Genomic DNA, 21,676 nt, shown 5'->3' with positions numbered 1-21,676 from the left:
CAAATTCACACGTACATAAAAAAAAGATATTGATTTTCACAAGTTCACAATATTATTATTCAATTCTTTGTCTTTTTATTATTGTGTATTGCACCTTTAATGTGTGATCAAGAATAATGAAGTTTATCAGTTTTTACAGTATAGCATCTTCACAAAGTCTTCTCTGCGAGTATTTGCCACAATATTCTCTGTCAGTTCTGCCCAGAGGTTATTTAGTGTGGGACCCAAACCTTCCTGCAGTACGCACTTACAATAAGTGCCAAAAGTTTCACTAACCAGTTGGAAGAAGCTTTTGTTTACTGGTCTGAGAAAAAATGCTAAAAACAGTTCTTAGGCACTACAGTAGAAATTAAACTCAATTGCAACTATGTCTAATGAAAAAAGTAAGACAGCAAGCTATTTTATAATGAAGCTCCTACTAACTAGCAAAAACCTGATTCCTGTTGAGATTAAAAAAGGAGCTTTCACACTGTTTAGCTTCCTTCTTTCCTTGTCTTCTCTCTGTCCTCTCTAGTTCCTATCCTGTATTTTATGCTCCATACCAATGGAGGATGCCTAACAACCTCCTAGGTTGCCTAGGAATGGCCAGTCACTGTTAAAAGTTAATTAATATGGTGGTCTTTAATGATTTACCATGTATTTAATTAACCAGAGTAAATAATTCGGAACACTCTTTGATCACCTGTGTTTTGCCCTGTTGTCACTTGACTGTTAGCAAACACACAGGTAGGCACATACAGTACTTAAGCCTTCTGAATAGTTAAACCCTGCTGGGAAATGCAAACTATGAAACCCCCCCACCCTTGTATTTTAAAAGTAATATTTTATTCAAAACCTGAATGCTCAAACTGAAGACTACAGACGGTAAAATAAGCTACAATTAATGTTCGTAAAAACTAAAGAAAATAAATGTAATTGATTGAAGTTAATTGCATACGTATTCAGATCTGTGAGCTCAATATTTTGAAGAAAGCAGTTATGTCAGCAATGGCAGTTGTAGTCTCCACCATCTTTGTACACCGGTCGGGTGCAGTTTCTGCCCATTCTTCTTGGCAGGTTTGTTCAGCATATTTCAAGTTGCTTGGAAATGGCTTATGCACAGCAGTTTTCAACTCTTGCCACACATTCCTAATTGGATTTCATGTTAGGACTTAAACTGGGTCACTCAGGGACATTCACTTTCTTATTCTTCAAACAATACAAACAACAATATGTCGCTTCTTGACAAGCTTCCCAATCCTTGGTGACCAGAAACAGAACTATAACATAATGCTGTCATCACCATGCTTGACAGCATGGACTGAGTAATGCACTATGTTGGGTTTGCGTCAAATTTAGTCTTTTCTGAGTAGGTGCCTTGTTGCATACCCCATGCAGATTTTTTTTCAGTTCTATACTAGCGCACTTTCTATATTATTGACCTATGGCCATTTTCTGTCTTCTCAGCCACTCCATAGCAAAGTCACCATTGGCCTCAAAGTGGCATCCCTAACCAGTTTCCTCCTTGCCCATCTGTTCAGTTTAGAGGGACATCCTGATCTAGACAGTGTCTGTGTGCCTTTCTGTCCATTCATTTCACTCCATTCTGATGGAGATATTGAGATTTTTTAATATAGTACATACTTCCCCTGATCCGTTCCTTTATACAGCTTGATATCCCTGAATTGTTTTATAAAGTCTCTTGGTCGTCATGATTAACTCTTTGGTTGACATTCAGTACCTGACTGAGGGACTTAGAGACACAGTAGGTATATTAAAAATACAGAGAAAAATCAACACCTAAAATATGTTGATTGCATAAATATTCACTGTCTTCTGTGTTTATATATGATGATAACTATTCAAACTAAGTCTTTTTGTCAGTGTTATTACTTTGATGTAACCAATCCGAGTTTCATTTTATTTTGAATTAATTTACGAATTAACTTTAAGACAAAAAAAAACATAATTAATAATTTATTGCTGTTATTATAATGTACAGGTATAAAAGATATCTTGTAGTTCAGGTGGGTAGCTGCGTCAGCATGCGTAGGCTGCAAAGGAACAAGTAATAGGTTTATTCCATGCTGAAAAAAAGAAGAAAGAGAACACAACGTTTCGGCCGTGGAGACATTCACAACGGCGACTGTCAGAAGATAGGACACAGCGGCTCAGGCACCCGCTGAATGGAAAAGGGGCACTTTAATGTTCTGTATGGCTAATACTAAAGCCAATACTAATAGTCAATACTTTAATATCCTTTTCTGTATGTTTAACAATAGTGGGTACTGGCCTAATTCGTCCCTGCTCCCGTTGTTAGGTGTTAATGTGTTGTTAAGTGTGAATTTGTACCTGTTTCCCTGAGGTCTGGCTTTTTTTCTGGAAAACCATAACTCTGGTCTTGTCCAGATTGACTGTCGGCGCCCAGGCCTGACAGTGCTGCTCCAGCAGTGCCAGGTTCTGGCGCAGCCTCTGTTCTGTGGGCGACAGCGGGACCAGGTCGTCTGCACAGAGCAGGAACTCGATTTCCATAATTAATGCAGATCAGTAAATCAAGGGACAAAACAATTATTGCGCCCGGGTCCTCAATGGGCTTTGACGTGCTAATGCGTTGGTTTAACAGTCCGGGTGTGGCAAGCCTCTAATGTCTCCCGACTTCGGCAAAAGGCACCTAGCCTTCCTAGGATTGTTGACCGGGGCGGGGGACATTCGGGAACGTAAGTCTGAGAAAGACAGTCTCACGTTTGTGGACAGTCTGTCCACAAACAAAACATGTAAAAAAAATATAAAAAAAACAATTACTTTTTGTCAATGGAAACCGGTGTGTGTGTCTCTCTCTGCTGGATGTCCCTCTCACTCTCTGCTGAATGAATAAAAGCATTTTATTAAAAACGCGTTTGCGTTTGTCTGGTATTTACTTTGGTCCCTTTTAACTGTTTTTCGATCTGCTGTATTGCTTTGAGATGCCACATTTAAAGGTGATATGTAAAATAAAGTTTTTTATTATTGTTATAGAGAAACATGATCAGATTTTCCCTGGTTCAGAAAAAAAGATCTAAAGTGCTACACCTAACATTCTTAATTCGATGTATTTAAAGCAGTGAACTACTGTAGGTGTAACATAACATTCAGAAATACAATCGAGAATAGTTTTGTGGTGTTTGTTTAGATGAAACGTTCCTAAAACGTATAACGTAACAAAATTAAAGACGATTAAAATCTGTAATCTTTCCACTTGTACCGTATGTCATCGGAAAGTTTCTGCTTTGTGTAAGGATAGTATCAAAAAGTAATCTTAAGTGGTGAGAAAGCTGTGCTCAATGTATTTAAGGGACTTAAAAGTAAAAGGAGATGCTTCATATTGCTTGACTAATTTTAAAAACTAAGTTATAAATGCAGACGCTCCCTCAGTGCCGCGCCGGGTGTAAATATCAAAATATACATTCGTCCCGGGCACAGGCCGAAGAGCGCCCGGCTGGGGTGCGCGGGGAAGAGCAGGACACTAGTGAAAGGCGGGGTTTAGGAAGGCGTACAGTCTGGGCAGGTATAGATTACACTTTTCTAAAACGTATTTGAAAAATAAAAACGATTACAATCTAATCCTTCCACGTTTGATCCCAAAATCCCAAGAAATATAAATCTAAACGGGTAGAAAGCTATGCTGAAAGTTTATTAAGATACCTAGAAGACAGAGATACTGTATCAATTTATGTTGCATTAGCCTGATTACGATTAAAAAAACACATATAATTAAACACGCGTTTGCGATTTAAATCAAAACACGATTTAAATCAATATAAATGTTTATATTGTATCGCATACTGTCCAGCCTCCATTTCTCTATAAAAATTTACTCTATTACACACACACACAATAGAAGCAGGAAGCAGAAGCAGGGACCGTTGTCAGAAGGGAAGAAGGTGACTATTCATTGTTATCAAAAATGACTTAGAATCGATCATGTTGTGATATTTTGAAATATAAAAGTCAATTGATTGTCCATAATATCGCTATTCTATTTTTTCGAAGAAATGTTTGTTAAAAGAAAAGTCCAGCACCAGCTGGATTTGAACACACAACCCATGGGTTGGTAATCGGGCACGTAGACCAGTAGGCTACAAGGGAAGTCGCATGAAGAGAGAGGCGAAAAAGCCCTACACAGCCCTGTCGCAGTACACGAATATAATCATATCGTTATTAAATTCTTTAGATACGCGATTCCATATTATATTAGCAGAAAAGCTTAAAACTACCACTTTTTCACACGCTATTTCACATGCTAGTTAAATACTTCGATGCTTGAAATGTTTAGGGAGAAATGGAATACCGGTGTGTATTTTTCCTTTAAAGTACCGATTCCTGGAATCTGACTGGCTGACACCCTTCTGAAGTGGTTCCATAAAATCTGGTATACGGAAAAGAAAGCATTGATAAAAAAAAGCCTGAATTCTCATGTATCTCATACAAGTATCTTTTAATACAGTCTTTGCTGTGCTCTTGAGGATCCTTGTGATATTTTGAGCTCTAGTTGAATGATAAGTGTCGCATTTTAAATCATTTTCGTAGTTAGAAATTATGAAACGCCCTGTTAAAAGCAAGGGAGTTTTTATGCCCGTTGAAGTAAAACAAAATGCCTGACAAAGTATGGCTTGGACAGATTCCAAGTGCTTGTACAAATGTGCTAAAGAAATTATACTTTGAGTATACAGCTTGTCCAAAGTCATTCATTATTAATACTATTAGTAATATCTTTGGTAAAGGCTTTGATGCATAAATATTTCTGATAAAGGTAGGTTGTGTACTTTTGTCCAACTGAGCAATCTTTCTTTCATAAAATATACCAACATTTTAATGACTGATGATTAACATGCTGTAATAAACAGTTCAAAATTAAAAGCTCAAATGCTGTACATGAGAGGTTAAGCTCCCCCTGGCGGTTTTACAAGGTGATGCCGGATAGTTTCCGGCATGACGTCAAATGACGCGATTAACCGCGTGATACTGCGTGATACCACGTAATACCGCGTGATACCGCAACACGCCCACCGGGGTATGCCATTAAATACCCCACCCATTTTGAATGGCTGCATCTGTATGACCCTAACACAAATCATAAAAAGTCTTTATTGTGTATATTGCAAATTCTGCTGTATTCTACAGTATATTCCATAATACACTATAATACGCTATACACTGGAATAACTGCCCATTTGTGAAAACTAAACCCAAAATAAGAAATTTAAAAATTGCTAATACTAATGAAATATTTACTAACCTTTACTTTGCTTCCTTGTATTTCTTTAATACGGAAAGCATTTCCTTAGAATTATGTTTTATTTTTCAGTTGAGATGTATCCAGAATTAGGGCTGGTTTTGTTAGGACAGGCCGACCACTTTGATGTGAAAATCCATGAGAGGAAAGTTGGCAGACAGAGTGGGCAGTGCATCAGAACTCCTGTGTTTCAGAACAGGCTTTCAAAGAATGGAATTGCCTGGTTTTGGCTGGGAAATTATTTACTTCCTACAACATTCTCTGCCACTTGGAGCAACAGATATTAAATCTGTTTGTTTTCAAAGGTTGACTGGAATCATGGCTTAATGATAAAAAGAACAGAATTTTATTGTGGTTTCTCCTTTACTTGTGTTTTCTTTTCTGCCAAAGAATACATTCTTAGGTGGAGAGGTACATAAAAGCATTTTTGCTCTTTTGAGCAACATTTATATTTGGACCATTTATTCAGCTATATAAATAAAGGTTACGTACTGTTTTTTCCACTTGTACATCTGATGATTAGCTGGATTTATGGGATTAAACATTTCCCCAGTCTTCTAAAGAAGAAAGAAAGAAAGAAATCTTATGAGGTTAAGCCACAGCTCAGTCAAACATTTTTTAAAAAGTATAAGCTTTTTAAAAATAACATTTTATCAAGCTAAATTGAAACTAGTTCCTGTAGTAATAGTATTAGAAATAGTAAATAGCATTTTTATCTTTTCAATATTTTGCTGAATTTTTACAGTGTGTATTTTTCAGTGTGTATTACACTGAATATTATGAAATTGCATTGTTTTTGTAGACATTATTATATATACTATATATAGGGGATATACTTTATCAGCTCCACCTTGATTATCCCAGCCAACACCTGTGCTTAATTATTATTATTAGACTGTCAGTTGCCATTTTGGCTACAGTAGGTGATTACTCTTGGACTACATACAGTAGGAACCAAAATGGCCACCTCCCATGGAAGCCTTCCAGGGATAACTCTGTTATATGGTCCTGTAGACTCCTCCTTCAAAGAGGCCATATTTTTGCGTTTAAAATCAAGATTAACTGCATCTTTTTTGTTTTGGGATTTTCTTTTGTGTTACAAAATAAATATCCAGCATTTTTCACATTTCACGTTATTTAAAGGTCAAAAAGTACATCAAGCTCCAAAGGGTGGTAAGCTGGTTTCAGTAAAACACCAAGCGATTTAAAACAAACAGGAGTGTAATGGAAGTGCAGTTAATAAATTAGTTTAAATATTTTTACAGCTTGTGGCACTGCACTTGGTACAGTACTTATTCTTGCACTGGCAATGTTTTGGAAAGTTAACAAGGTTACTTGGAAGCTGGAAACTGCTAGGTTCACCCAGCACAGTCCACTTTGTAAGCAGGAAAAAAAGCTTCTCTTGAAACCAGATATAGAGAAAGAAATTCTGCCTTGTTTTAAGTGTGGGCTGAACTTTTATGACTCATTCCTAAAATTATTAATGTGTACTTTTACTATTTTAGTTTAATTCCACCCATAGACTAATGCATTTGTACAAGACCACAGTCTAAATTTGCAACTTCAACAACAGGTTAAAGTAATCCCTCATTAAAAGGTGTGCCAATTACCGACATTTCTTATGAGCAGGTGATTTGTTTGAGTGTATTACTACAGTTTAAACATTCTTCAGTAATGAGTAGCCGCCACCACTTGAGCATTTAAAGAAAGTATTAACATGTGAACGTTCCCTTGGAGTATAAACAATTTTTGTTTTTCTGTTTCAGATCACAGCTCCAACATTTCCAGTTGTGGTAAAGATGGGACACGCACACTCTGGGATGGGAAAGGTAAAATTGTTCTTCAGTGAAATGTAAAGGAATTAATCATATATTAGTTCAGCAAGTAATTAAGTACTACTAACTCCTGGGGTTTCAAGAGATTTATATAAAAAAGACAATTCTACAAGTAAAAATGTCCAAATGTACAGAAACATCTCACCCATTAGCTCTGGTTCAGTATAATTGAATAAAAAATGTGTCAAAACAGTAAAGCTTTTCTTTCTAAATTTCCTTTAAAACATATTTACAGCCTGATAATAATACCTGGTAGGTGCTTTTACAAAAGTGTATCATACACAAACTACTGAATATGTAATAATTTAACTGATGATTAAAAGATTTGTGATTTTGCACTGTTTTAGTTACATTCAGCATTGCAAAAATGGGAAGGTTTTAGAATGGATGCTGATAGTGTAGTGGGGGAAAAAGATATAAAAAACATCGATATATAGTAACAACATACGATATAGTAATAAGAAAAAAATAAAAGCTGTGTTAAAGTGATTTTGGAGTGGGTTAAGTTACTTCACACCCCATTGATGACAATAACTAAGGAATGTACAGTAATCTGGAACTTTTAGGGGGGTGATGATGTACCTGTATGACAGACTGATTCCTTCCACAAAACAGAGATCCGTGTCATTTTAAGTAGGGCGCAGGTCTGGATTAAGTAAAAAAAACCTGATCTGCCTGTCAATAAAAGACAACAAACTTGTTACTTGACAGTGGTTTTGTGCTCGGCAGTAGTTTTGTGCTTTAAATGCATGGGAATATCTCATCAAGTTGTGGCTATGTAATTTGCAATTGTTACAGTATGTGAATCAAAGTGTCACAGACCCCATCCTTAAATAAGTTGGTTCTAGGGATCTGGACACATTACAAAACTCACAATAATAATAATAGAATTTGCAGGAGGCTTTCTGAGGTTCTTCAGGTCCTTACAATACACCCAAGACTGCTATCAAATGCCCCAGCTAACACTGTGAGGCCCTTTATGCACCAAACACACTCATATGAGACTATGCGTTTTAACCTGTTGCCAATAATCTAATTTATTACCTCATTATCACTCAGTGTGTCAATTTATAAATGATAGAGACCTTTAACAGTTATAACAGCTGTTCTAACTTTCCCCTCAAAGATCACCCTGCCACAAAAAACTTTGTTAGTGCCTTGTTCTTGTTAAGGCTCATTCTCTTCATTTCACTGCTTTCCTGAAGTGTTTGGGACAAAACACATCCTTTCTCAATATCTCAAGATTTGCCAAGAAGTAAAGGCTTGGAAAAACAACTTTCAAAAGGGGATTGAGAATTCTTTTGCTGATTGTTTGACAAACTGGATCAAATATTCAACTGTAGGAGGAGACCCTACAGTGAAATATCAGAAAATCTGGAGACAACAAGCAATTTTTTCACTTAGCAACATGGTTCATATTTAAAAATGGAAGTGTGGACATAGTTGCAAAAAAGAAAATAAACAGCATATTCCTGGTTCGTAACTTTTCTCCACATTAAAAGTTTTTTTTGTGTTTGTGTTTTTGAGCAATAGGGACATACAGTCGCCTCATTTAAAGTTAAGTGAAACATCTGTAACAGGTCTTTCCTATTTGAAGTCAACACAACACAGTAAATCTTTAGATTTAATAACAAAAGAATAAACAAATTAGTTAAATTCTTGGCTGGCCAGATTAATTAATTTGGCATTGGGATAATCACAGAAGTGTTATGTTTGAAGGGCTTAATCTTCAAAATATTTATTATTCCCTTATGTGGTGGAGGGGAATTTTTGGGAATTGTAATCAAAAAGATCAAATAATTTTAAAATAATTTAAAATTTCTGCTGTATTGTTATACCTAATACCAAGTCAATAAAGGTATATAAAGTACTCTTTTATTTTTTACTGTATTAACAAATGCAGTTATAAATGCACATGAATCTTCGCATTATCCTAGGATTCCTTTTAGGAATATTAAAAGGGTTTTATTTTTATTGCACAGTTTGAATATATTATTTATCATTTATTTTGATTTACAGGTTGTTACTATTTATTGCATTGTGCAAAAGCTAGAAGTTTGCTTATATAAAGATATGATATGCAGAAGTTTGCTCCGATAACGTCTTTGGGATCATAGTTCCCACACTTGCAGCAGAAGAAAGGAAAAAAATGACTGAAAGAAAAGCAAAATGTTTGTTCGCCTATATAAGAGTACCAACATTTCTTACAAGGACAGTATAAGGATAGTATAAATTCTATACTGATGACTAACCCACTGGTATTTACTCAAGATATTTGGAATAACTGATTACTAGAAAAAATAAAAACAAGATATGAGATGAGAAATCTGATGAGAAATCTGACATTTAGAGTCACAAATAATCATGAATAAATCTAATATTTTCCCATGAAATTCAAAATTGTAACATTATGAGGAGCAATATCATTACTACAAACAGATATTAAATATAGATAATCAAGAGGTTTTGTTGTACAGATATTTAAATTATAGACTTTAATGTATGTACTCAATTAGGCAGAAAAAATATTTAGAGTATTTTTATAAGGTGGTTCAACCTTGTGTTTGAAATTAAAGATATGTTTATGGGATAGATAAGTTATCAAATTTTTGGCTTTGGCTACTGCCATTTGCCTCAGGACAAACACATGTTCTTTTTCCATTGATCTGATCTTAGAGATTCAGCTGTGGGAACTGTCATCTGATCATCTCTCTAGCTACTTTAAAACTGTTGTCCCTGAGTAAAAGAGTCTTACAAAAATATACAAATGCTGGTGGTTCATGGATTAAACATGAATCTGAAAACTCATGTGAATTTTTAAACCAAACAAAAAGGCATCAGAATGCCTACAGTATCAAACAGATGTAGTGTACAAACTGTCTCTGCACCTTACCCCAAAAGGCAGAACAAAAATTTGCCAGAACGTTTTCAACTTACAGTATCTTCCAGTACTTTTACTGTGTGTTAAACCTAACAATCAAGCTATGATCTGTTGTAATTTCTTACTATGCACTAAATTATATAATGATTAATAACTACATAAAGACGTCACAGTGGGACTTGTGGTCTCTGGGATGTTATTCCAACTTCAGGTGTCAATAAACTTAATTGTCTAGTTATTGGATTACTGGAGAACTGGATGCAGATCCATTCACTGGAGTGGCCTTCCAGGGTGAGAATTAAATGGGAAAATGTTTGTTGTATCAAGAAACATGCAGTCTTCATTTACAAGTAGTCTGGTTATAAGCAACTGAAGCCCATTTACTGCACCAAGCAATAGAATTTCCAGTGACTGAATGAGTTCTCAGTAAAAAAGAAAAGAAACAAAAATGAGAAACTAAAGCAGAGTGCGGTTGTAACCCTATTGCCCACATGGCAATGGTGCTGTTCTGGGCAATGCTATTAGATGGCTGTAACAGGTGTTCCCCCATTGGTACACAGAGGACCACCAGAATGCTACCTGAGTCAGTGCGGTTTGAGTCACCCGGGTGTTCCTCAGAGTGCTGAGTAACAGTGAATCCTGGGAAAGGGGAGATCATGGTTTCAAATGGTCAGTGGCTCAGACAGGCGGGTATGTCCCGAGGCTCTCATTCTTCCCATACAGTCAGAGTTGTTGTGGCAAGAAATGTTGATTAACAACTGGTGACTCCAAACTGAGGTCAAATAAAAAAAAACTGCACAGCTTTTACAGCTGTAAATATCTTTGGCCTCCAAGTGTACAGTAGTAGGCAATTTTAATTCTATACACATTAATTCCCCAGGATACACTGAGCCATTTCAACAAAGTGCCTTGTACAAAACGGTCTATGATAAGAATAAAAAATCTGACACTTAACGAAGTTATATGTTAATACCAGTATTGTGAGGGAAGTAGACTAGCTCCTCCTTAATCTAGGAAAAAGAAACAAGATATGCCTTAAATGCCTTATTACATTTATTTTGGTTGTTTTTAAGTTGCTATATTTTTTGTTGGGATATATTTTTTGTGGGATTATCTGTGTCATATGATCTTTTTACATTTTACAGTAGATTAATGTACAGTGAAAACTTCTAAACAATTCAACTTTTATGTTGGAGAGACAGGATGAAAAAGCATTCTTATAGCACTGTTGCATTTTGTGCCCCCAGATGGGCATACTCTTTTCACCTGAACAGGGCACCAATCCATTACATTGCACATACTGTACAGAGGACATTTAGAGACACTAGCCTGTATGTCTTAGATTCAAAGGTGGTAGGAAAATAGAGCACCAAGAGAAAATCAACAAGATCCCAGGAATCGAACCAGCTCCAAGAGCTGTGGAGCACCAGGGCCATATAAGAATATGACACAGTATCTTGCAACATATACTGTAAGTGTGGATATTAATTGAATTTTGTAATGTTTAACATTTACTATATTGTGTTTCTAATGTCTTCATATATTTCTTTAACAGATAAAAGTTGAAAACCAGTACGATTTTCAAGACATAACCAGTGTGGTTGCACTGGCAAAAACCTATGCTACATCTGAACCTTATATCGAATCCAAATATGACATCAGGATCCAGAAAATTGGCAGCAATTACAAGGCCTACATGTAAGTGTGTAGAGTTTTTTACAACGAGATACAGTTGCACGGGATGATAAGTGAGTGTGCCTGTTTTCGATAATCACCATGAAAGACATGCTTTTTAAACATTATCTTTTATCATTTCCTGATAATGCTCCAAAAGAGTGGATAATAGAAATGTTTGACCTGTGCCTTATTTAATCCAAATTCCTGTGTTTTATATTGTTTTACATTAGTTTCAATGTGACTAAATCTAAGGGGCTTAGAATCGTAACATGAGATAAATAAATTAGTATTCCTTTCATTAGCACTAGTAATTTGTATCTAAGGCAAGTGGAATGCTGTGAGAGACTTCAGTGAAACTGCAGTTCAGTCTAATTTTCTCCAGATGCCCAACTGTAGTCCATCTGTCATGCTATATTGGTACAAAAGATATATACATTACTTAAAACTGTAAAGTACTACAAAACTAAAAATATTTTTGTTTGGAGATGTGCAGTATGAGGAAATTAACAGTAGAATAAATGTCAGTTTCCACTGTTTTGAGAACATGAGTGATAAGATACTGTAGCTTCTTTACAAAACTACATTTGGATTTTTGGTTTAAAGAATTAATTTTTGCTTGTTTAAGCTACTTTGTTGGCATTTGCGATATTAAAGTCAAAATCTTAATTCAGCTTAAAAAAGAAGAATCTGATTATGTGTTAATTACACATATAAGACCACAAACTAAAAAGAGACCAATTGTGGGTGTAATAAGATCACTTTATTGGCCATATACAATTTCTTTCATCCTGAATTTGTCTTTTTGCATACCCCAGCTTGCTCTTCATGAGACATACACACAGGGAGAGAGAAACTTGTGGTCAGAGCACAGGGTCAGCCATTTATACAGCCCCCCTGGAGCAGTTGGGGTTAAGGGCCTTGCTTAGGGGCCCAACGGAATAGGATTCCTCTGCCAGCCACAGGATTTGAACCAGCAACCTTCCAGCCATAGGCGCAGATCCTTAGCCACAGTGCCACCACTCCACCCAATATCCTTGGATAACAATCCTACAGTATGTGATTTAAAAAAATAGATGAGAAAAACAAAAAGGACAAGGACAAACAAGATCACTGAACAGGTTTTATAATGGAATTTCAGAATAGTATCTGCTAATACAAGCCTGTAGGAATGTCACAACCTCAGATAATCACCAGTTCTTCCCAATTCCCGCAAAAGCCGGCACATTAATTAGCCAATCGCACCTCTCACCCTTCACTGCACCTTCTGACTCCCAGCTCACTAACATCACCTCAGCGCTCAGTATTGGTTTTGACCACTGGCGCTCCTGTCTCGTGCTTTTTAAGAACCCCACAGACAATCGCTGAAATATTGATACTCCAGCTTCCTGACCTGTGACTGAATTCAGACTATGATACATGATCACAAATTTGTCTAAGTACGCCTGGCTTTATTCTTCATGTCCTTTTTACTTGTGAGATCTTTAGCATTTGTGTCGCATAGGGTTAATTTTATATAATTTCACGAAATTGGATCTCCGGGACGTATACAATCTGATCTGCATCAGGAAAGGGGATGAGTGGAAAACGACATTTATGACCACACATGGTCATTATGAATATCTGGTAATGCTTTTTGGGCTTGTCAACGCTCCTGCCGTTTTCCAATCTTTTATTAACGACATCTTCAGGGATATAATTTATAAATACATTCTGGTCTATCTAGATGATATTCTCATCTTCTCCGACAACCCTCAAGTTCACGTTCTCCATGTCCGAGAGGTCTTATCCCGGCTCGTTCAAAATAAACTTTATGTAAAACTGAAAAAATATTTCACATCTCCAAGATTCAATTCCTTGGCTACACCCTCTCTTCCCTACACATCGAGATGGATTCTGCCAAAATAGCAGCCATTAGAGATCGGCCTACCCCAAGCAGATCCAGTGTTTTCTCGGGTTCGATAACTTCTACCATTTCATACGCAACTTAAGCTCCATGGTGGCCCCCATAACTATTCTCACCCTTAAAGGTCCTAACCAAGGTAAATGGACCCCCAAGGCAAACAAGGCATTTCTACGACTTTCTACAACCTGTTTTCTACAGCTCCACTTCTCAGACACCCAGATCCCTCCTTGCCCTTTGTGGTCGAGGTCGATGCCTCAGCTCATGATGTGGGGGTGTTTCTCTCGCAACGCCACAACAACAAGGGAATGCTCCACCCTTGTGCATTCTTTTCGAAGAAGCTGTCCCCTGCTGGAATTAATTACGATGTAGGGAACCATGACCTCTTAGCCATCAAGCTCGCCCTAGAAGAATGGAGACTGGAGATTGGCTGGAGGGAGCTCAACACCATTTCACCATCCTTACCAACCACAAAAATCTATCATACATCCAGTCTGCCAAACGACTGAACCCCCGCCAGGCCAGATGGTCTCTGTTCTTTTCTAGGTTCCATTTTGTCATTCTTACTCGCCTGGATCCAAGAATGTGAAGGCCAACGCTCTCTCCCATCTCTACGATCCTCCAAAACTAGAGAGCTCATCAGAACCCATCATCCGTGCTAGTAAGATCGTCGCTGCAGTCGAGTGCTCCATTGAAGATCAGGTCAGACGCGCCTTGGTCGGTCACACGGTTCCCCCGCAATGTCCCTCGGACAAACTCTTTGTCACCAACCAAATCTGGTCAGCGGTTTTACAATGGGGCCACGACTCCCGTTATGCCAGTCATCCAGGCACCAGACATACTCTAGATCTGATTTCCAGGGATTTCTGATGGCCTTCCATGAAAACTGATGTCACTGAGTATGTACGACTCTGTTCCATATGCCCTAGGGTCAAAACCCCCCGTGATAAGAAGGCCAGACTCCTCAAGCCCCTCCCCGTTCCTAATCGCCCCTGGTTACATATCTCTGTGGATTTCCTCACAGACCTTCTTGATAGCCAAGGCAAGACTACAATAATGGTGGTTGTAGATCATTTTTCTAAGGCGGTCCACTTCGTTCCTCTACCTGCCTTACCGACGGCTCATGAGATGGCGGATCTATTTGTCCACCACGTCTTTAGGCTCCACGGCGTCCCTAAGGACGTGGTTTCAGACAGGGGCCCTCAAATTAATCTCTAAATTCTGGAAAGCCTTTTGTAAATCCCTGGGAATCTCTGTCTCGCTACTGTCTGGGTATCATCCCATGGCCAACGGACAAACTGAGACAATTAATCAGAGCCTTCTGACCTTCTTAAGGGCCTCCATCTCTGCCTCTGGGTGCTGTTACTTCCATGGGCTGAATATACCCACAATTCCCTGATCACCTCATTCACAGGTTACCTCTTTGAATGCACCTTGGGATACCAACCCCCTTTCATCTCAGATACCTCCCCCCCGGATTCTGAGACTCCTTCTGTCCATGAATATGTTACCAAGCTCCAGAAACTATGGCAGGACGCAAAACATACCCTTCTTAAAACAAAACAACAACAGAAGAACATCGCGGATCGACACCACCGACCCTTTCCTCACCTTAGAAAGGGACAATTTGTTACCACTACGTCAGCCATTCAACAAATTGGGTCCTCGATACATCGGCCCTTTCCGGATACTTGCGCAAATCACACCCGTTTCTTACCACTTGTGTTGTCGTAGCAGTCTCCAAGGCACGTAAAATTTTCAGTGATCACTTGGGAAGATATTTTGTTCTGTTTTTTAAACAACTTTACTAGAAAAAATATAACCACACAAAACAAACAGTCAGGACAACATGAAGTGTTACCAAGCACCATCTCTATTACAAGACCTGAAGAAATTGTTTCAAAAACAAAAACTATGTTATTATGTGGTAAGTTTGTAAACCAGCTGAAGTTGGAATTGTATAAGTATACCCACAACAAAATATGTACCAGCAAAGGAAGACAAGTTTTCAACAAACATCCCAACAAATCTAGGATTGTTTGGATTTTAAGACATTTTTGCCCCCTTCATAAGCATAATATTATAGTATGTGTTTCAATATAGAGAGGCATTTACAGTACAGACTGTACATACTGTACATACACATGTACGTACATACACATTTAATTCATTGCACTGCAGAGACCTGCTGTGTCAGAGAGTGTTTAGTGACTATACACTAAATATGTACTGTAAATACTGTAGGTAAAAAAAAAATATTTTAGCCAGCAATGAAACTGCAGCAAATTGTAAGCACTTGCCAGCTCTCCACAGTTCAAAATGATTTTAACTGTTATTTCATGCGCATGGGAGCGAAACACAGAGACGCTCGGTGTATTTTTCTCAAATTAACTTAGAACAGTTCTTAAATATTTCTCTGTTATCTATCACGCTTTCCTGTGCTCACAAGATTACCAGGGTTCGTAGCACGTATTTCTATGCATTCCTGTGTTAACAACGTTGGCATTGTTCCAAAATCACGCACATTCTCCTTCCTCCCTATTTGCTGGAGATACAGTAGCTTTTTTAAATACAATTGGTCACTTGCGTCCGTAGCACGCATTCCTATAGAGTGGTATAGAATTACAGAGTATATCTTGTGTCCACTGAAGTATTAGCGCGCACTGTATCAGAGTACGTAGGCTGCGTATTCGACATGTATTAAAATACAAAATATGAAAACCCGTCCCGATTTTTCAGCGCACACGACACAGTTCCAGGGTCATTTGGCGTACCACCTGGCGGCACTCCGCGTACCACTGCCAGTACGCGTACCACAGTTTGAGAACCACTGCCTTGGAGCACTGTTCATGAAAGTTTCATTGTAGCCCTTTCCTTGTCACCACTATGTGACCTTTATCTTCTTGTCTTGGAAGCAACTTGAGTTTTGACACATTACATATTTAGAATGTAGTTAAAGAATAGAGATGTTCCAGACACAGATTTCCAAGTACATTAATTTTGTGAATTGTTCTTGATCCATTGTGGACTTTTAGGCTTTTGCCAGATTCTATAACATGACTTTTTTTAATTATTGGGAGAAAAAAAACTGTTGTAATAAAATAATTCCATTTTGTAAGAGTCCATCTTCACAGTTCACAGCCACGGCTAACAGCTGATGTCAAATTCATTGTTTTCTAACAGTGTTCTCTTTCGTAATGTTTTTTTCATGTTTTGCCTTGTATTACCTGAGAATTCTAGCTCTTATGTATTTTCATAGTTTTTAAAGTCTGTTTTTTTTTCAACAAACAAAATACTTTAATTTACATAATTAATGTTTTTTTAAGTGGGCTTATTTTATTAATATATCAGTCTATACATTAATTCCATCCATCCATTTTCTACCCACTTTATCCACTCCAGAACCTATCCTGGCAATATCCTGGAAGGGATTCCGGTCCATTGTAGGGCAGACACAGACACACACATTCACACCAGGGCCAAGTTCCCCATTAATCTAACATTATGTCTTTGGTCTGTGAACAAAATAGAGCGCACAGAGAAAACACATGCAAACACAGGAAAGACATAAAAACTCCACACAGATAACACCCAAGCTCTGGAATTGAACCTAAGGCCCTGGCACTGCAAGGCAGCAATGATAACCACTGTAGCACCATGCCGTCCGAAAAACAGTCAATCAGTCAATGAACCTACAGTACCTACATTGGGAGCTTGGAAGCTGTGCTGTGCTGGAAAGAAGCACTTGTCATGCCCTTTATATGACATATTATATTATATGCACGCTTGTATGCTTGTGTATATGTACTGTACATTGTTACAGTTTTTGAATGAGATGATCTGAGTAATCACAGAAAATAAAACCAATGAAAACACCTACCATATGCTTTTTATACATATGCTTTACTCAACACAGATTGACTTGTAACATGATCACCATTTTTTGCTTGTAAATCCAAAATTTTGGCTGGTACAAGACAGGATGTCCTACGTGATTTGAATGTGCAACATTCAGCGTTACGGATATGTAAGAATCTAACCACATTTAACTTCCTAATAAAGACATTTGGCAATAAGAATATGAGAATTAGTCTAATTGGTAGAGTAATGAGGAGAACTAGGATAAAAAGTAGTTACTGTATCTTAGGTAATTGGATTAATGATTCTGCGTATCTGATATGAAATGATAGAGCAGTATTCAATGCCAGTATTCAAATGTAATTTCATGGACCAGAAACCTGAATCCGACTGACAGTTTGGATTTCCATTGAAGGGTAGCTAAGGCTTAGAAGGCCAGTTTCTGGTTTCGTGTGCAAGAACATAGTTCTCTTTATAGCAGATGTGCTGCATAATACAAAAATACACATTCCAGGATGTTTTGTGACAAGTTGTTCAACTTTAAAAACTAACTGCCATACATCTAACCTGCCTTCAGGAAAAACAAAAGTTAATGAAGAAAATGTTAAATTAAATATGGTTTGCCTCCATTTTTAGGAGAACCTCAATCTCTGGCAATTGGAAAGCAAACACAGGTTCTGCAATGTTAGAACAAATTGCTATGACAGATCGGTAAGTTGCATGATTTCTGATTGGTTTTGGAAGATAAATGCATAATAGACCTTTTTTATACTAATCTTGCTACTTATATTTTTAAATCACAAACTAGAAAACAGGGAAAATTAAAGGTAAAGTATGACAGTCTGAAACAAATGATAAATTAAATCTGATGAAAGTTGTGGTTCCTGCTCAAATCTTTCTTTTAGCCTATTCCCGTCTTTCAGCAGTTGTGTGGTACAGTATACTTCTGCCAAATACTTGCTACATTCACACTGAGAGGTGGCTCACTTCTGTGTCATTGTGTTTAGGCAATATTGTGCAGTGAATAATATTTACATTCTTAAAAATATTCTTATACATGGAATGAAGTTTAAAACAAACTGTAGATATTTGTGTACCCAGTAAGCAGATTATTTATGCTTAATTAATTTAATGTCCAAATAAATCTTTTAACTGTACATGTCATGGGAACACATGAGACTAACTGCATCATCTGGCCATTTTTTTATTTCTAAACTTAGGAATTCAAGTAGTAGAATCTGTCAAGACAATGATCTATGAATTGAACATGATTGAACATGTCTCCACACAGGTTAAAAAAGTTACATTTAAAATGTTTAGTAAAAGTCCTGCCAAATCATGTAAATTCTAAGAGATCCTGGTCCTGTATGAACAATTTTTTACCTTGTCTGCATGTGAATCTTTTCATTTACTTTGCCCTAATATTTCTGTCTTCAGTGCAATATGCCAGCTAGATGACTTTTCTTTTCATCTCACCTTAAGCACAAATTTAAGATGTAGATGTAGGTTTTTACTCTACTGTTTTACAGATACCGACTGTGGGTTGACTCCTGTGCTGAAATGTTCGGAGGCCTTGATATTTGTGCAGTGAAAGCTGTCCATGGAAAAGATGGAAAAGATTACATCATTGAGGTTGGATTTTTCAATCAGTTCTGTAATTCTCCATAATTTATTTTCCTCCAGAAATCTTATTAAATTGATAACACAGTACATTTCAAAGAATTAAGTGCTTAAACTGAAATGGAAGTAGGGAGAGACCATCAAAGTAATGCTGGGAAAACAGAAGGTGGGTGTTTCCAGACATGATCAGAACCAGAAAAAATGTACTTTAGGTCACAAATGTAAATTGTCTTAGCCTCAATGCAGGAAAGATTTAAAACAATAAGATGTTGAAAAGAACTACTTTTGGTAAATAACTAGGATGTCATAAAAGTCTGGGTAACCTCTAATGATGGCAATTCATTCTCTGTTAGTGGTTATAGTGTACATTCCTAAGAAAAGATAAACAAAAAGGCAGTGGAGTTGCATTGTGTATTTAAAACTGTACTGAAGCAGTTCAAGATAGAAGTCAGTATCCATGTGGCAAAAACATGGACAATATACAAGATGCTTATTTATAGGAGAGTGCTTTCAAAAAATGAGTTCTAAATGCAGAATTGACATATAATGAAAATGTAAATACAGTATGTGCAAGACATTTAGTTCACAGCTTTTGAAAGTATCCTATAGAAGGAAACAGTGTGAGAACAGTAGATTGGAGTACAATGCTGGAGTAATATCGTTTTACTTTATAATTTCTGTTCCTTTGTCTGATAAAAATGTCAAATGTTCCATTTGTTGAGACTAAAGCTTTTTCTAATCTTAATATCAGAAGGATACATACTTATTAAAAGTGAAACTAGAAATTAAAATTTTGTCTAGAGTATATCAATATGAAAAAAACTGTTTTTGCACAATTATTTTTTAATATTAAAATGTGCTTAGATGGAAATTATTATTATAACAAAAACATGGTATTATTTATTACATATTTATTAAAAGTACTGAATAAATGCCTCCTCCTGCTATTCTGTCCTATTGGTTGCAGTTCTCTCGTCCTTCTCCTCTTTCATCCTTGTCTTTCTCCAAGGACTTTTGCCTTGTCTTGGCAGTTCCTCCTCCACAGAATGAGTGTATATTCACTTCCCCCATTCTAGCCCTTTGCCTTCTTCATCAAATCATCCAATGTACAGACATTAACCTGACTTCAAAGGAACATGCAAAGATTAGTAAGGAATAAAGCACTTCCATCTGTTACGTCTTCTTGAGGTGTAAGAAATTAACCTGGTTTCCCTTCTCTTTAACACCAGTGTGCCTTCTCAACGTTTCCACCACCAGTTACATCTCTGAAGCTCAAAAGTCTGCCAATACGTTCTTACTGCCCCTCACAATATATGAATATTGCTTCACTTTTTCTGCATATCTTATGCTCCATCTTCCCCAACCAGACAGTTTTCACTTGCAGCAATGGAATCATCACATTTACTGTTGAGTGCTAGACACAAAGCATTTGTAACCTCAAATCCGTCTGTGTAGTCAGTACGTTCAAACATTCATGTTCTTACTATTGATTCCGTTCATTGTACAGTAAATGCTGTCGTGTCCCACCCATCACTGGTTGTTATGGGACATCCTTGATGATCCCAAATACAGCTACAGTAGCTTTAGGACCAAACTCTTTCTGGTCATTAATTTTGCTCTGGCACAGTATCCTTCACTCCTGGTTGAGTAATCCCAGCCATCACAGCTAAATCCCTTGGGCACTAATCCAGTCAACTTTAAGCATCAGGTACTCACCATAATATGAAGGATTCCACATCAGTGTTATAGATCTCGCTCATTCTTCAGGGGTTTGGACACACTTGTCCCTAAGCCAGGCATGTTAAAATAACAAAGCAACTAATTCATATAATGTTTTTATGCCATTTCAATATTGGGGTTTTGTCTGAACTTTCTAAAGGAGTTATAAGCAAGAGTTTAGGAGGAAGTCAAACTCTAATCTCACCCTCTTCCCTTCTCCTGGATATAATTATCAAAGCTCTGCAGCATCCACTCACTCATTATCATTCACACTCCTTCTTCCATCCCTCCTTCACTCTTGCAACATCAAACTCATCCCTCAAAATGAGGAGCGGGGAGGGGGGGGGGGGTTCCAGAAGCTTCATCACTATGGCCAGGGTAGTTAAGCCAACAAATAACTCATTCAAATCACACCTCTAGATTGACCCAATTAGGGTTTGGGCCCAACTATTGAAATATCAATTGCACCTTAAAAAATGTCACAACTTGTGTGATCTCTCTCCCTTTCTGACACTCTTCAATAATGTACTGCTAGCACTGTTAAAAATCGGTTTAAGCTGGCTGTTCCTGGTAATGGTAGCAACATGAAACCAACACTATCAGATATAAAAATAGAGTAATCTGTGGTTGCTTTGTGATTAACCAATGAAACTCTTTGTTTAGGGTGATTGTAGTCTAATTAAAAATAAATCATCACTTTGACCATTTACTGAGGGAGACAAATTTCATTTGACTTTTATAATACAGTAAATGAAAAATGTCTTAGTTTTCACTTTTATTTCGTATGCATTATTGAAAAAATCAGGTTTAGAAGCCTTTATGTCTTAAAGTTCAAAGAAAACATTTTCAAATATCTTTTATCAGCAATCTGTTTATACCAGCAAACCTAAACTTATTCTGGAAGCATAGTATATGCAAGTCAAGACTACCATCTG

General features: G+C 37.2%; 1 protein-coding gene across 1 annotated transcript in view; it reads left to right on the top strand.

The window, feature by feature from the left end:
- The first annotated feature begins 1,690 nt into the window (after nucleotides 1-1,690).
- LOC148829430 (synapsin-3-like) overlaps nucleotides 1,691-21,676 on the top strand; it is a 31,043-nt gene continuing 11,057 nt past the window's right edge. Inside the window, exons 1-5 of the mRNA XM_088922598.1 lie at nucleotides 1,691-1,744; nucleotides 7,018-7,080; nucleotides 11,523-11,665; nucleotides 18,039-18,113; nucleotides 18,932-19,034. Of these exons, the coding sequence (XP_088778724.1) occupies nucleotides 1,691-1,744; nucleotides 7,018-7,080; nucleotides 11,523-11,665; nucleotides 18,039-18,113; nucleotides 18,932-19,034 (438 nt within the window). The remainder of the gene's footprint in view (nucleotides 1,745-7,017; nucleotides 7,081-11,522; nucleotides 11,666-18,038; nucleotides 18,114-18,931; nucleotides 19,035-21,676) is intronic.

This window comes from Atractosteus spatula, chromosome 8 (genome assembly GCF_055471065.1).
Source record: "Atractosteus spatula isolate fAtrSpa1 chromosome 8, fAtrSpa1.hap1, whole genome shotgun sequence".
Taxonomy (NCBI): Eukaryota; Metazoa; Chordata; class Actinopteri; order Semionotiformes; family Lepisosteidae; genus Atractosteus; species Atractosteus spatula.
This window is presented reverse-complemented; position numbering and strand designations above follow the sequence as displayed.